General features: G+C 36.3%; 3 protein-coding genes across 12 annotated transcripts in view; 2 read left to right on the plus strand and 1 right to left on the minus strand.

Annotated features, from left to right (window-relative positions):
• LOC122636654 (titin homolog) overlaps positions 1–7,009 on the plus strand; it is a 33,962-nt gene extending 26,953 nt beyond the window's left edge. For 5 of the 8 annotated variants that reach the window (XM_043828132.1, XM_043828127.1, XM_043828126.1 and 2 more), the window contains one exon: positions 1–7,009. In XM_043828132.1, coding sequence (XP_043684067.1) covers positions 1–6,913 — 6,913 coding nt within the window. In that variant the 3' untranslated portion in view covers positions 6,914–7,009. The other 3 variants (XM_043828129.1, XM_043828125.1, XM_043828130.1) reach the window with 2 other exon arrangements.
• Positions 7,010–9,359: 2,350 nt separating this feature from the next.
• LOC122636669 (eukaryotic translation initiation factor 5B-like) lies at positions 9,360–11,975 on the plus strand. Its single transcript, XM_043828173.1, has 2 exons — positions 9,360–9,984; positions 10,146–11,975. Exons 1-2 carry the CDS (start codon positions 9,881–9,883, stop codon positions 11,851–11,853), a joined length of 1,812 nt encoding a protein of 603 aa, XP_043684108.1. The 5' UTR covers positions 9,360–9,880; the 3' UTR covers positions 11,854–11,975.
• Positions 11,976–13,291: 1,316 nt separating this feature from the next.
• Positions 13,292–15,070, minus strand: part of LOC122636666 (CREB-regulated transcription coactivator 1-like) — a 47,639-nt gene continuing 45,860 nt past the window's right edge. For 2 of the 3 annotated variants that reach the window (XM_043828161.1, XM_043828157.1), the window contains exon 16: positions 13,292–14,853. The gene's annotated coding sequence lies outside the window, so the exon portion shown is untranslated. The remainder of the gene's footprint in view (positions 14,854–15,070) is intronic. The other variant, XM_043828159.1, reaches the window with a different exon arrangement.

The raw sequence follows: 15,070 nt of genomic DNA on the forward strand, positions 1-15,070 counted from the left end.
TGACGTTAAGCGACCAGAGGACAATTTGAGACCAGAAGGACCGTTCGAGGGACGACCTAAAGATGATTACAGTCCAAAACGTGCAGATAGACCAGAAGTTAAACGTCCTGAAGATAATTTGAGACCAGAAGGTCTGTTTGAAGGAAGACCAAGAGATGATTATAAACCAACTCGGGGTGAAAGAGCTGACGTTAAGAGGCCAGAGGACAATTTGAGACCAGAAGGACCGTTCGAGGGTCGACCTAAAGATGATTACAGTCCAAAACGTGCAGAGAGACCAGAAGTTAAACGTCCTGAAGATAATTTAAGACCGGAGGGTATATTTGAGGGAAGACCTAGGGATGATTATAAACCCACTCGAGGAGAAAGAGCTGACGTTAAACGGCCTGAAGATAATTTGAGACCAGAAGGACCGTTCGAGGGTCGTCCCAAAGATGATTATAGTCCAAAACGTGTGGACAGACCAGAAGTTAAACGTCCTGAAGATAATTTGCGTCCTGAAGGTCCATTTGAAGGTAGACCAAGAGATGATTACAAACCAACTCGTGGCGAAAGGGCCGATGTTAAGCGACCTGAAGATAATTTGAAACCAGAAGGACCATTCGAAGGTCGTCCCAAAGATGATTATTCCCCGAAACGTGCAGAGAGACCTCACGTAATACGTCCAGAAGACAATTTAAGACCAGAAGGACCATTCGAAGGTCGTCCCAAAGATGATTACATGCCAACAAGAGGTGAGAGAGCTGATGTTAAACGGCCAGAAGATAACTTGCGACCAGAAGGGCCATTTGAAGGTCGTCCCAAAGATGACTATTCACCAAAACGTGCAGAAAGACCAGACGTGAAACGTCCAGAAGATAATTTGAGACCAGAGGGTGTATTCGAAGGGAAGCCTAGGGAAGATTACAGACCAACTCGAGGTGAAAGGGCAGATGTTAAGAGACCTGAGGATAATTTGAGACCAGAAGGCCCATTCGAAGGTCGTCCTAAGGATGATTATTCGCCTAAGCGTGCAGAAAGACCTCATGTAATACGTCCAGAAGACAATTTATATCCAGAAGGACTATTCGAGGGTCGTCCCAAAGATGATTACATGCCTACCAGAGGTGAGAGAGCTGATGTCAAACGTCCAGAGGATAATTTAAGACCGGAAGGTCCATTCGAAGGTCGTCCCAAAGATGACTATTCACCAAAACGAGCAGAACGACCAGAAGTAAAGCGTCCGGAGGATAATCTCCGACCAGAAGGTGATTTCGATAGGCCAATAAAATCTCCAGTAGGGCCAGCTGAACGTCGTTCCCCGATCAAACACCCAGACAATTTGAAAACTGAAGGTGACTTCATTGGTAGACCTAAAGATGATTTTAGACCTACCAAAGGTGAACGTGCTGATGTTAAGAAACCTCAAGATCATCTCAGACCTGAAGGCCCGTTCGAAGGTCGTCCTAAGGATGATTATTCGCCTAAACGCGCAGAAAGACCTCATGTAATACGTCCAGAAGACAATTTATATCCAGAAGGACCATTCGAGGGTCGTCCCAAAGATGATTACATGCCTACCAAAGGTGAAAGGGCTGATGTCAGACGTCCAGAGGATAATTTAAGACCGGAAGGTCCATTCGAAGGTCGTCCCAAAGATGACTATTCACCAAAACGAGCAGAACGACCAGAAGTAAAACGTCCGGAGGACAATCTCCGACCAGAAGGTGATTTCGATAGACCAGAAAAATCTCCAGTAGGACCAGCTGAACGTCGTTCACTGATCAAACATCCAGACAATCTCAAACCCGAAGGTGACTTCATTGGTAGACCTAAAGATGACTTTAAACCAACCAAAGGTGAACGTGCCGATATTAAGAAACCAGAAGATCATCTTAGACCTGAAGGTCCATTCGAAGGTCGTCCTAAAGATGATTACGTTACAACTCGTGGTGAACGCATGGATATTGTCAGACGTACTGATAACTTGCGAATGGAAGGTGATATCGAAACTTATAGATCACGTGACGAATACACTGATTTCATTGTACGTGAACGTACGGAAGTTGTCAAGTATCAGGATAATTTAAGAATGGAAGGCAAATTCACTGATATCAGAACCAGAGACGATTTCAAAGTTGTCAAAGGTGATCGAGCTGACATCGTACGTCACCCTGATAACCTCAAATCCGAAGGTCCTTTCGAAGGTTATCCCAAGGATGATTATTCACCGAAAAAAGCTGAACGTCCGGAAATAAAAAGACCGGAAGACAATTTGAAACCGGAAGGAGAATTTATAGGCCGTCCGAAAGAAGAAACACCTAAACGTGGCGAAAGAGCTGATGTCAAAAAACCCAAGGATAACTTATATCCCGAAGGTGATTTCGAGAGACCAGAAAAAATCCCAATGGGTCCTAGCGAAAGAAGATCACCTATCAAACATCCAGATAATCTCAAACCTGAAGGTGAATTTATGTCAAGGCCTAAAGAAGAGGCACCGAAGAAAGGTGACAGAGCTGAAGTTAAAAGACCTAAAGACAATCTGAGATCTGAAGGTGATTTTGAACGTCCTGAACATGAAGAGTATCAGCCAGCTGAAAGGCCAGAAATTAAAAAACCCAAAGATAATCTGAAACCTGAAGGTGAATTTGATAGACCTCAGACAAAGAAGTTTGGACCCGCTGAAAAGAGGACTCCTATCAAACATCCGGATAATTTGAAGCCGGAAGGTGAATTTTTAGGTAGACCTAAAGAAGAAGCACCAAAACGTGGTGAAAGAGTTGACGTTAAGAAACCAAAAGATAACTTACATCCAGAAGGTGAATTCGATAGACCTGTTAAGTCTCCGGCTAAACCTGCAGAGAAACGTTCACCTATAAAGCATCCTGATAATCTCAAACCCGAAGGAGACTTCATAGGTAGACCTAAAGATGATTTTAGACCTACCAAGGGTGAACGTGCCGATGTTAAGAAACCCGAAGATCATCTCAAACCAGAAGGTCCATTCGAGGGTCGTCCTAAAGATGATTACGTAACAACTCGTGGTGAACGGATGGACGTTATCAAACGTATTGATAATCTGCGAATGGAAGGTGATATCGAGACTTATAGATCACGTGACGAATATACAGATTTCATCATACGTGAACGTGCCGAAGTCGTCAAGTACCAGGACAATTTAAGAATGGAAGGTGAATTCACTGATATTAGAACCAGAGATGATTTCAAAGTCGTCAGAGGTGAACGAGTAGATATCGTCAGGCACGAAGATAATCTCAAATCTGAAGGTCTTTTCGAAGGTCGGCCCAAGGATGATTATTCACCAAAGAAAGTGACCAGACCAGAAATTAAAAAACCGGAAGATAACTTGAAACCGGAAGGTGAATTTGAGAGGCCTGAAAAGACACCGGTTGGACCAGCAGAACGTAGATCGCCTATCAAACACGATGACAATCTGAAGCCTGAAGGTGAATTTATTGGTCGTCCAAAAGAACAGGTACCTAAGAAAGGTGAACGAGCTGACGTAAAGAAACCTAAAGACAATCTAAAGCCGGAAGGAGACTTTGAAAGGCCAGAGAAAAAGCCTGTTGGCCCAGCTGAAAGAAGAACACCGATAAAACACGCGGACAATTTGAAACCCGAAGGTGAGTTTGTTCAGAGGCCTAAAGAAGTGACACCTGGCAAAGGTGATCGAGCAGCTATCAAGAAACCTAAAGACAATTTGAAACCAGAAGGTGAATTTGATAGACCAGAGAAGACAACGGTTGGACCAGCTGAGAGAAGAACGCCTATCAAACGTCCTGATAATCTTCATCCAGAAGGTGAATTTGTAGGTCGTCCGAAAGAGAAAACACCCGGGAAAGGTGAAAGAGCTGATGTCACTAGACCTAAAGATAATCTTCGTCCCGAAGGAACATTCGAGAGACCAGAGAAAATCTCTGTTGGACCAGCTGAAAGACGATCACCGATCAAACACGAGGATAATCTTCATCCCGAAGGTGAATTTGTTGGTAGACCTAAAGATGATTTCACACCGAAACGTGCTGAACGTCCTGTCCAAAAGAGACCAAAGGACAATCTCAAACCCGAAGGTGAATTTGTTGGCAAACCAAAAGACGATTACAAACCTGGCAAACCAGAAAAGACTGAGATCGTAATTCATCGTGATAATTTGAAGATGGAGGGTGATATTCACGTACATAGATCAAGAGACGATTACACTACAACATCCAGAATTGAACGGACAGATGTCATTCGTAGAGAAGATAATCTCAAAGTGGAAGGTGAATTTGTTGATATTCGAAGACGTGACGATTACAAAGTAACGCGTGGCGAACGAAGCGAAATAATCAGACACGAAGACAATCTTCGTCCAGAAGGTGACTTCGAACGTCCCGAAAAGAAACCAGTAGGTCCAGCAGAGAGAAGGACACCGATCAAACACCCGGACAACTTGAAACCTGAAGGTGATTTTGTTCAAAGACCGAAAGAATCAACGCCTGGCAAAGGTGACAGAGCAATTATCAAGAAGCCCAAAGATAATCTGAAACCGGAAGGTGAGTTTGATAGACCCGAGAAGACAATAGTTGGGCCTGCCGAACGAAGGACACCAATCAAGCATCCTGACAATCTTCATCCAGAAGGTGATTTCATCGGTAGACCTAAAAAAGAGATACCAGGTCGTGGCGATCGAGCTGATGTTAAGAAACCAAAGGACAATCTTCGTCCAGAAGGTGAATTTACTAAACGTTCGCCGAAGAAAGTCGAACCAGCTGAGAAACGTGGTCCGATTCGACACGAAGACAATTTGCACGTAGAAGGAGAGTTTTATATCGTCCCGAAGGATGATTATAGTCCTCAGAAAGCTGAACGTTCACCGATCAAAAAGCCACAGGATAATCTTAAACCTGAAGGTGAAATGCAGATAATGCCAACTTCGAAAGAAGATTACAAGTATACAAATGGTGAAAGAGTGGAAGTACGTCGTCACGAAGATCATTTACGTATGGAAGGTGATATAGATGTTCGACGATCTAGAGACGATTACAAAAAGATCACCAAAGTCGAACGAGTAGATATAAGGAAAAGAGAGGATCATTTAAGAATGGAAGGTGAATTTATAGACGTTCGAAGAAAGGACGATTACACGTACGTTGCTGGCGACCGAGTGTCTGTTAAAAGACAGTTGGATAATTTACGTCCCGAAGGGGACTTCGATAGACCCCAGAAGAGTCAGTTGGGTCCAGCCGAACGAAGATCACCTATCAAACACCCTGACAATCTGAAACCAGAAGGTGACTTCGAACGTAGGATACCGGAAAAGATAAAACCGGGTGAGAGACGTTCGCCCATTCGTCATGTAGATAATCTGAAGACGGAAGGTGATTTTATAGGTCGTCCACGTGATGATTACACAGTGAAACGTGGTGAGAGAAGCGAGGTTATCAAGAGAGAAGATAATTTGAAGCTGTCAGGTGATTTCCAGGGTACCACCATGCAAAAATCGACTTATACCGCGGTACGTGGCGAACGAGCTGAAGTCAAACGTCACGAAGATAATCTCAAGGTCAGTACTGATAGTATGGAGACAAAGACAACCAGCAAGGACACGTTCACACCTATAAAGAAGGATTTGTCGCCTGGTGATAAACAAATAAGTCGAAGACGTCACATGGAATCGTCGATCAATTTAGGTGATGACACTAGCGTCATGACAACGACCAATCAGAGGAATTACAACACTTATACCAAACGTACTGGTAAAGAAGTTGCCGCACAGATCAGCAATCTCGAGTCGGATACCAGAAGGAGTATTTCCGAAGTGAAAAGGACTACGACTTCGGCGCAATCGGATCAACGCGTCTCTTCGGCTCATACTGTACATCAACAGACTATTATCGACCGTCGTAATGTCCAAGCAATCAACAACGAACAACATCATCATCAACATCATCTTCTTCATCAACAGCAACAACAACAACAACAACACTTGAACGAACATCAACAGAGAATCTATTCCAGCGAACAACACTCTAGATCACAAAATCGCCGTACGTTAGAAGATAAATCTGTAGATCATCAATCTCGTCAAGGCCAGCTCGTAAAGGACAACAAACAGATTCAAGATACACACAGACAGGTTCAGGAGAGCAGTAAACGCGACTATGTAAATTCCATGCATATGGAGAAACGTCAGACAAGTGCCAGCAGACATTCCAAACAACATTACGATCAACATACCATATCTAGCCAAGCGAGATACAACGGTAACCAAGCTAATAGCACGGAATTCAAACAAGCAATATCTGGATCCTCGATCGTGAACGATGGATCCCAAGAACAGTCGGCTTATACAAAGACGTCTCATCATAGAAAAAATATCATTTCGTCGTCGTCGGCCGATGTAACCAATTCCGTTCTTCATCGTCGCAGTGGCATGACGACGTCTACTGAAGCATTACATACGATATCCTCTACGGCAGCTGATCAGAAAAAGAGTCTTTCCAATCTCGCTGAAAGTGGACAATACATAAGCAATTCGAGTCAGAGCAGCGACAGACGTAGCTTGACCTCGTTACACCGTAATAACAAGGAAGCCAATCTTTGGGCATCCTCGACTTACGAAAGACCACAGCGAATCATCAGGCAGGACAATTTGACCGTCGGTGGCAAATTTTATTCCCATAGCGAGGCCAAAACTTATGGGAATTTTGTCAATACTCAAAAAATCGAAAGAGTACAAAAGCAATCGAACGTATCGCACATTAAATTGGGCGACGGCAATGTTGTGACGTCCAGCATGTATAAAAAGGAATACGCACCTAAACACAAAGGTCCATGTCCAGCATCCCTGATCGAATCGAAACAAACCCCCTTCAAACATACCAGGGACACTCCCAAACATAAATTTTACATGCCACTTGTTTCGAATTAAATTATTGGATCGGATCTTTTTCGAATTTTCATTCTTTCTCTTTTTCTTTTTTTTTTGTTTTCTTTTTTTTTCTCCGTCAAATTTTTCTTTCTTCTTTTTTATTAAATTTAAGATACTATACATGCATATATATATATATATATATGTATGTATGTATGTATGTATGTATGTGTGTGCGCGCGCTTGTGTGTGTGTGTACGTGCGTGTATGTGTGTTGGGGGAAGGGATGAGAGTTGTAAGGAAAATCTTTTTCAATGAAATTGATCAACGAAATTTTTTGTAAAATCTATTCGAGCGAGCTCTCGAGTTAACCATGACATATTTCTTAATGGATTGTTTAACGATCCTATAAAAAAGGAGATGGGATTGTGCAAAGGAGAGAGAGAGAGAAAGAGAGAGAGAGAACAATATATTGTGATAAATTTTTGCTGTTACATTTTCTATGTTATACATAACATATTTATTATTATTCGAGTGAGACGATGTGTAGGAGTAAAGAAAAAAGAAAAAAAAGAGAGAGAGAGAGAGAGAGAGAGAGAGATTCGAAAAATTTACGAGATTATTAGATTGATTAATCAAAGTTGTCCATTTGTTTGAGCTAATGAGGAAAATAGAGAAAGATATGCATACATATATTATAGACATATATGATGACGTTTAGTTTCATAGTTAAACCAACGTGTATTACGAAGCAATAATTAGAGCTTAATCAATAACCCGTGATAAGGTTCGATTCTAACGTGAAGTTAGATCTCGTCCGATAAATACATAGATTAGTCTAATATGGACGTGTACGTATGTGTACTACGTTTATTAATTTCTTTTTTTTATTTCTTTTTTTTTTACACACACACACACACACACACATAATATATGTATATATACACCGTCCATTTTATATATATATATATATTTTTTTTTCTATTTTATATAAATATATAATACACGTGTATTCTATTTTCTTTTTGAATCCTAATTTTTTTGTTTCTTATTTGTATCGTTTATTCGACGATCACATATTATTATTTTTTTAATTATACATATGTTATTAATATTCATGCATACGATCCTCTTTTTTTCTTTTTCTTTTTCTTTTTCTTTTTCTTCTCCTTTTTCTTATCCCTTTTCTTTTCCCCCCCATTTATTTTTTTAATATCGTACAACTAAATGTCTTTTCTTTTTTTTTTCTCTTTCGTTTATTTGTTAATGAAATTATTTGTTTGAATTATATATTATTGTATGTATCCGCATATACGATTATTTATTTTTTCCTTTTCTTTCCTTTTCCTTTTCTCTCTCTCCCTAATTTCATTTATTCATCCTCTTATTTTTTTCTTTTAACAGTTGATCAACGTTATAATGTTTCTGTCATAATGAAATATTCGCCGAAAAAGTAATCGTGATATATCGTATCATTATTTAAATCCGATTGTAAATTTTTCTTTCGGACGATTTTTGTTCTTCTCTTTTTTACTTATTTATTCATTATTTTTTTTTAATACTTTTTCTCATGTTTATTATTTCTTATCTTTTCTTGATCGTGATTTTCACAATAAAAGAACGAACACCCACACGACAGTGTCTGCGAAATAAAAATATCTTTTAATCGTTAACAAATTTAATTTTTACTTTGACTGCCTATTAATAATAATAATATTAATAATAATAATGATATTAATAGTAATAATAATAATAACAATAATAATAATATTAATATTAATAACATTAATAATAATAATACGCAATCGTATACTTCAGATTAGACGAATTGTCGAAGAAAAGATTGCAATATCATTTTTCAATTTTATTTTTAATAAGTGAATAAATAAATACACAAATAAATAAATTATATCTTTATTTCACGCAGTGACACAAAGTGTGTTTACGTAAGTATTGATAATGAATAATAAATAAATATAAATTATATTCCTGCTTACCTCAATATGTGTACACAAAGTGTGCGTATGTGTGTATAGTAAATACAAAGTGAGACCAAAAGTTTCTAGATAATTTTAAATCTCCATTGTACTTTTTCCAAACTAATTTCAGAATATAAAACTTTGAAGATTTGTTTTTCTTCCGTAAAAAAAAAAATGTAAAAAAATCGGACCTGAAAGTTTCGCAAAAACAATTAGTGATATTTTGAAATCATCTAGGAACTTTCGATCTATCCTGTATTATTAGTCCTAAGCAATAAAATTTCTTATTATATATGCTGTAAGAAAACGTTCATTGAAACTATGAACGTCGATTCTTTATTAAGCATATATTCATTCATTTATTCGTTCGTTCGTTCGTTCGTACTTTCGTTCGTTCATTCATTTTTCCTTTTCTTTTTTTCTTCTCAAGCTTGATCAAGTTTCGTCGTGAAACCCGATTCAATGCTGCTGTTAATGTAAAAAAAAAAAAAAAAAGACATAAAGAAAAAAGATATATATATATATATATATATATATAAATTAATACAAAGATGTCGTTAATGTTATCGAACTTTTGTATAGTCGACAAAGATGCAATAAGAAAATAAATATATTGTAAAAAATGTAATTGTACATTGCAAAAATTTTAAGTGAGAAAAAGAAATAAATAATTAAATAAATAAATAAATAAATACATTGTAAAAAATTGAGTGTACATCGCAAAAATCTGAAATAAAATATCTCTTGGTTATAATAGTATTATATATAATAATATTATATACGTATGAATGTATAAACAATGGCGTGTCAGAAAAAAAATCATTGATAAATCGATCAAATTTAACATCGTGTGTCAACGCCGTCTTTTGTTCTTTGTTACGAATGATAAAAAAAAAAAAAAAAGAAAAATGTGAAAGTATTTTCGTCCACGTCAAACTAATGAACACATAACCCAATAATATCAATTAATTAATAATAAATAAATTATAATTATTAGAAAAATAAACCATTTGGAAAGATCTAATTTCTAACGATGTCGTGAGACACAATGTTGAAAGTATTCAAACTGATTAGCATTTTAATTTTGATCTTGTCAATATTTTTCCAATTAATTTCAAGCAAACCATTTATTCAATCACTCAATATTTCCAAGTAAGTGTATAAATAATTTATAAAAAAAAAAAAGAAAGAATTCGTTTAAATAAAGCTCTGAAAAAGATAGACAGAGAGAGAAAGAGGGAGAAAGAGCGAGATAGGAAGAGAAAGAGAGAGAGAGAGAGAGAAACAATTTTATTCAACGATCTTTCTTTTAGGATCAATAAAGAGCCTAATTTTAGGCATTCGAGCAATGACGAAGAACAAATGGCGATAATGTTCAATCAAACTTTGGATTACTTTATACCACGACGTCGTTTATTGGACAATCAATATCATCAGAATTATTCTAAAGACGAAACAATTCGGCCGTTTAACGTTTCTATTAATTACAATAAAAACAATTTAAATTTGTCGGTAACGCCAGCTTGGACGATAGATTTGTTGCCGAACATAACAAATGTTCCCGTTAACGTTGAATACATTTCGAGTACCTCGTTCGTTGAGATTGAATACGATACGACACACGTTAGAAGAAAAAGAAATGCCGCGGTAGACGACAATCAATCGAAGACCGACGAGGAACATGAGAATGTTGAAAACCCAGACAAAAAACGTTCGTCATCGTCATCGTCATCGTCGGATAATGACGAGGACAGCAGTGATCAACGTTCGAATTTGCAGAAATCTGAAAATGACGAGTCCGAGGATTACAGTGCGGACCTCGAGGAATCCAACGATACCGAAACTGACGACGATCAGGATAAAGTTCAATCGAAGGACACTAAAACGAAACGAGAAAGTTCCGATTACGAGTACGTCGAGGATCAGGATAAATCATCGGGCGACGTTAGAATTAAACGCGAGGAAACCAATCAGACGAACGAAAAGATCAAATTGGAAGAGAGTAACAAAAATGTTGAGGAGAACGCTGAGAAAACTGACAAAAGCGATGAGAGAGTTAACGAGTCGGATTCGAAGAGAGACGCAGCGGAAGAGAAAAATACTGATACGGTTGAGTCGCCGAAATTGGCGAAAGAAGACGACAGCGAATACGAGAAACGTGTCGAGGAAAAAATCAAACGTAAGATAGATTCTATCAAGGAGGAGATCAAACGTGAGATCGAAAGGAAACGAAGGGATCGTGAGATCGAAAGGAACAATGCCAGGTTCGATGAATTACAGAGTAAGGATAACGATGAACAGGAGGAACAAGAAGCGGTAAGTGCGAACGTCGATGAGAAAATGGCGTCTAAGAGATCGTCCGACGACGTCAAACCTAAAATAATAAGAAGAAGGAGAAGGAGAAGAAGGAGAAGGAGATCGAACGAAAGTGAGAGAATCAGGCATCGATTGGAAGAAATCGAAGGCGTTGATAATCTCAAAGACGAGGATGATTATCGTGCTGCCGTACACGAAAGTATTAGAAAAAGATTTGCACCGGATGAGTCATCCGATCAGGATGAACCAAAGGTAAATAGGATTTCTTTGAACAAGGCACCGATTAAGAAACGTGAAAAGATTCGGCAAATGTACGTGGTGAAGAACGACAACGACAAGAGACGAAGAAAGAAAAGAAAAAGAAGAGTTGCCGACGAGGGACACGTATTGGTACCCGAACAGGCACACGTTAAGATCGAAGATGACCTTCCGCGTGATCTAACGTTCGATCCAAAGCTACGCAGAAGTCAACCCCTTGACGAGAAGGTAAGGATTAAAAGAGCAAACGCAAGATTGGTTACTTTAGAATATAGGCCGCAAAACATCGAAGACGAGGAGAACGACGAAGGCAATGAATTTGGCGACGATGGTTTCGAAGATAGAACATCGAATTTGAAAGATCGAATTAGTAATTCGTTGATCGAAGACCAAGAGGATAAAGAGAATCAGCATGTTAATTTTCTTTTCCCTGGAATTTCGTCTTGATTGAATGAATCTGTTAGATCCAAATATTATCATTTTGACGAAAAATACTTTCCGCAGTTAGTTAATAAAAATAATTCTCAGGAATTATTTTTCCATCATAAATTTCTTACATCTATATGATTAAATTAGTAAAAAAAAGAAAAAGAAAGGAAAAAAAAAAGAGAGCTAAAAAGAAAACTTCTTTACCATCTGTAATATTACTTTATCGTATACACATATGTCGGTAACAATCTGATTTATCATCCGACTTGGTTCGCTTTGTCACTAGTCGGTATTCGTACTACAGTCGGTAAAGAAGAGATTCTCGTTTACCAACGTACAAAAACTAAAAAGAAAAAAACAAACTTAAGTTTTCCCATTAAAGAGCCAATCCGATTTGAGAGCTTTGGCATCGTCTGCAAAGGATTCGAATCGACGATTAATTACGGATTACAATGAAGCTTTCGGTGGCCTTCAGAGTCTTCGGGATAATCCTAACGGTGCCTTGAGCAGATTCAAAAGGATCAAACGCGTTCTGAAAACGTCACGTATTTCACATAAAAATAAACGATCAAATTAACTTACATTGTAGAAACAAAAAGAAGGAAGAAGCAAAGCAAAAAAAAGAAATGAGAAAAAATAACCTATTTTACTTTTAACATTACTTCCAATTAATGTAACTACTATCTGTGTGATAATTAAGAACGATAAGTAGAATGTTAAAATAAACAAATTCTTATATTAGAAAAAAAGGGAATCTTAAAAATATTACTGCAATCAATTAATTAACATGATGATGATGATGATGATGATGATGATGATGATGATGATGATGATGATGATAATAATAATAATAATAATAATGATAATAATAATAATAGTAATAATATTAATAATAATATAGAGGTTATACAGGCAAATACACATACAAAGACGACTATATAGATGTTTTAAGATTTAATAATGAATGTACGATTAAACACAAAGAAGACACATAGATCGTTAACCCTTGTGCGCTTACATTATGATTTTTAAAGAGGGGCTGGGTCGAGGGGCCGAAGGGTGGGCGGGGGCGGTCGTAGGAGTCAAAGGGAAGAAGTTTTTGTTTCTTTCTTTTTTCTTTTTTTTATAAATCATTCACATCACTCAAATGATACAATAACTCATCTCTATCATTTCCTTCCTTCCTTTTTTTCTTTCTTTTTTCCTTTCATTATTGATCTTTTTTTCTTTTGTTACTTTCTCTTTCTATCGCTTGTCTCCTAACTTTTATTTATACAACAATATGAAACAATTATTTACAATGATAGGTATTGCGTTAAGAAGAGGAGTTTTTTTAAGGTTAGTTTAAGACTAAATGCTTATGCGTTTTTATGTGTGTATGATGTGTATGTGTGTATGATGTGTATGTATGTATGTATGTATGTATGTATGTATGTATGTATGTATGTATGTATGATATATACATATATGCTTATTTTTATTTGTTCGTAGAGAAAAGTTACTATACATAATTCAAGAGTTAAGCGATCGAGATCGAAAAGAAAATTGTATATGAAAATTATTTTTAATAATCGTGAAAAAAAAAAGAAAAGAAGAAACGAACAAATAGAAATATCGATGAAAATTAGACGACTAATTTCGTGAAAATGTGAAAAATCGTAGGTTATGTTACGCGTTGGTAATTAAAAAACAAAAGACAAAATAATACGAACGAACGAACGAACGAACGAATTATTGTTTGCTTAATTAGTCGGTTAAAATTTTCGAGCTCGATCGCAAGAGCAGGCCTGTGTATGAATCGATAAAATGATCGTACGATTTGTTACGTTCCTTAATTAATTAAGATATTTCTTCTTCTTCTTCTTCTTCTTCCTGTTCTTTTTAATTGCTTAATCAATCAATTAATTAATTATTTAGTTATTTAATCAATTAATCAATTAGAGAACGCGAAACCGGATTCGAGTTTTTTTTCTTTATCTCGAATATGTTTTTTTTTTTTCTTTTTCTTTATGTTTCCTTTTTAATTTTCGTTCTTGCTTTCAGAGGTTCGATTTTTTTGATTGATTGAACGTCGATCGAATCAGTCTGGGAAAGGCTCGTTGGTACAACGTTTTCTGAGGCACCGAATTTTTGTTTCGTTTTTTTTTTTTCTTTTTCTTTTTTTCTTTAGAGGTTCTTTTTCCTCGTCTCCTTCAAAAAATATTCGATTCTTTTCTTCTTAAAAATTTCATTAAACGATTTTATAAAGAAGAATATAAGAAGGAGCACGGTTGTCTTTTGCTAACCTCAAAATATGTCAAATCGTGAACAAGTTTCCAGAGTAAAAAAGTTCGTGAAAGAAGAGAATTTTTTTCTTTTTCTTTTTTTTTTTTTGTGAAAAATTAAGAGAAAAGGAATTAAAAGTGTTGATTAAGAAAGAAAAAGAAAGAAAGAAAACAGAAAAAAAGTTAAAAAAAATTGACTTCGACCGACATGGAATCTACGACAGAGAATTTACTTACATTAGTTTTTTGTTTTTGTTGTTGTTGTTGTTGTTGTTTCCTTTTTCTTTCCTTTTTTCTTTTTGTTTTCTTTTTTGTTTCAATGTGTCTCGAAAGAAAGAAGTTTTTTACTTTTATTTAGAAAAATCGATGTCTGAGAAATGGTGTTCACAATAATATAGTACACAACGTAACGGCATTACAGAGCAATGTATGTACCTATATATATATTATACATATATGCATGTGTGTATATATATATACAATTATTATTATTAATAATGTATACATACACATGCACATATATATATATATATATTATTAATAATAATAGGTAGTGTGTTTATACCACAATAACATGGTTATATACAAATTGTACAAGTTTGTTTTTTATCTTTCGACGATTTGTCTAATCATTTCTTAGACTAATTTGAGATAAGACGAAATTTTTATTGTGTTTTCGTGTCAATGTGTTTGTGTATATACATGTATGATATCTCTCTCTCTCTCTCTCTTTCTATATATATATATATATATAGAGCTGCATTTATATATCTCTCTGAAGTTGTACACTTTTAAATATCTATAATTTAACATCAACGAGATGACGAATTAATTACTATATAGCAGTTTAATATCAAGATGGGCGATAATAAATAATTTCTTATCAAATACAGTAAAAAAATCATCGTTTAGTTTATTTCGAATGGAAAAATGTATGTGTATAAGTGTGTGTGTGTGTGTGTGTGTGTGTG

This window comes from Vespula pensylvanica, chromosome 23, assembly GCF_014466175.1.
Source record: "Vespula pensylvanica isolate Volc-1 chromosome 23, ASM1446617v1, whole genome shotgun sequence".
Lineage (NCBI taxonomy): Eukaryota > Metazoa > Arthropoda > Insecta > Hymenoptera > Vespidae > Vespula > Vespula pensylvanica.

What these genes read in the sequence shown, in the direction of transcription:
- LOC122636669 (XM_043828173.1), top strand. Translation starts at nt 9,881, where the DNA reads ATGTTGAAAGTATTCAAACTGATTAGCATTTTAATTTTGATCTTGTCA. An exon ending in CAATCACTCAATATTTCCAA is followed by an intron (nt 9,985 to 10,145) that starts GTAAGTGTATAA and finishes TCTTTCTTTTAG; the next exon opens with GATCAATAAAGAGCCTAATT.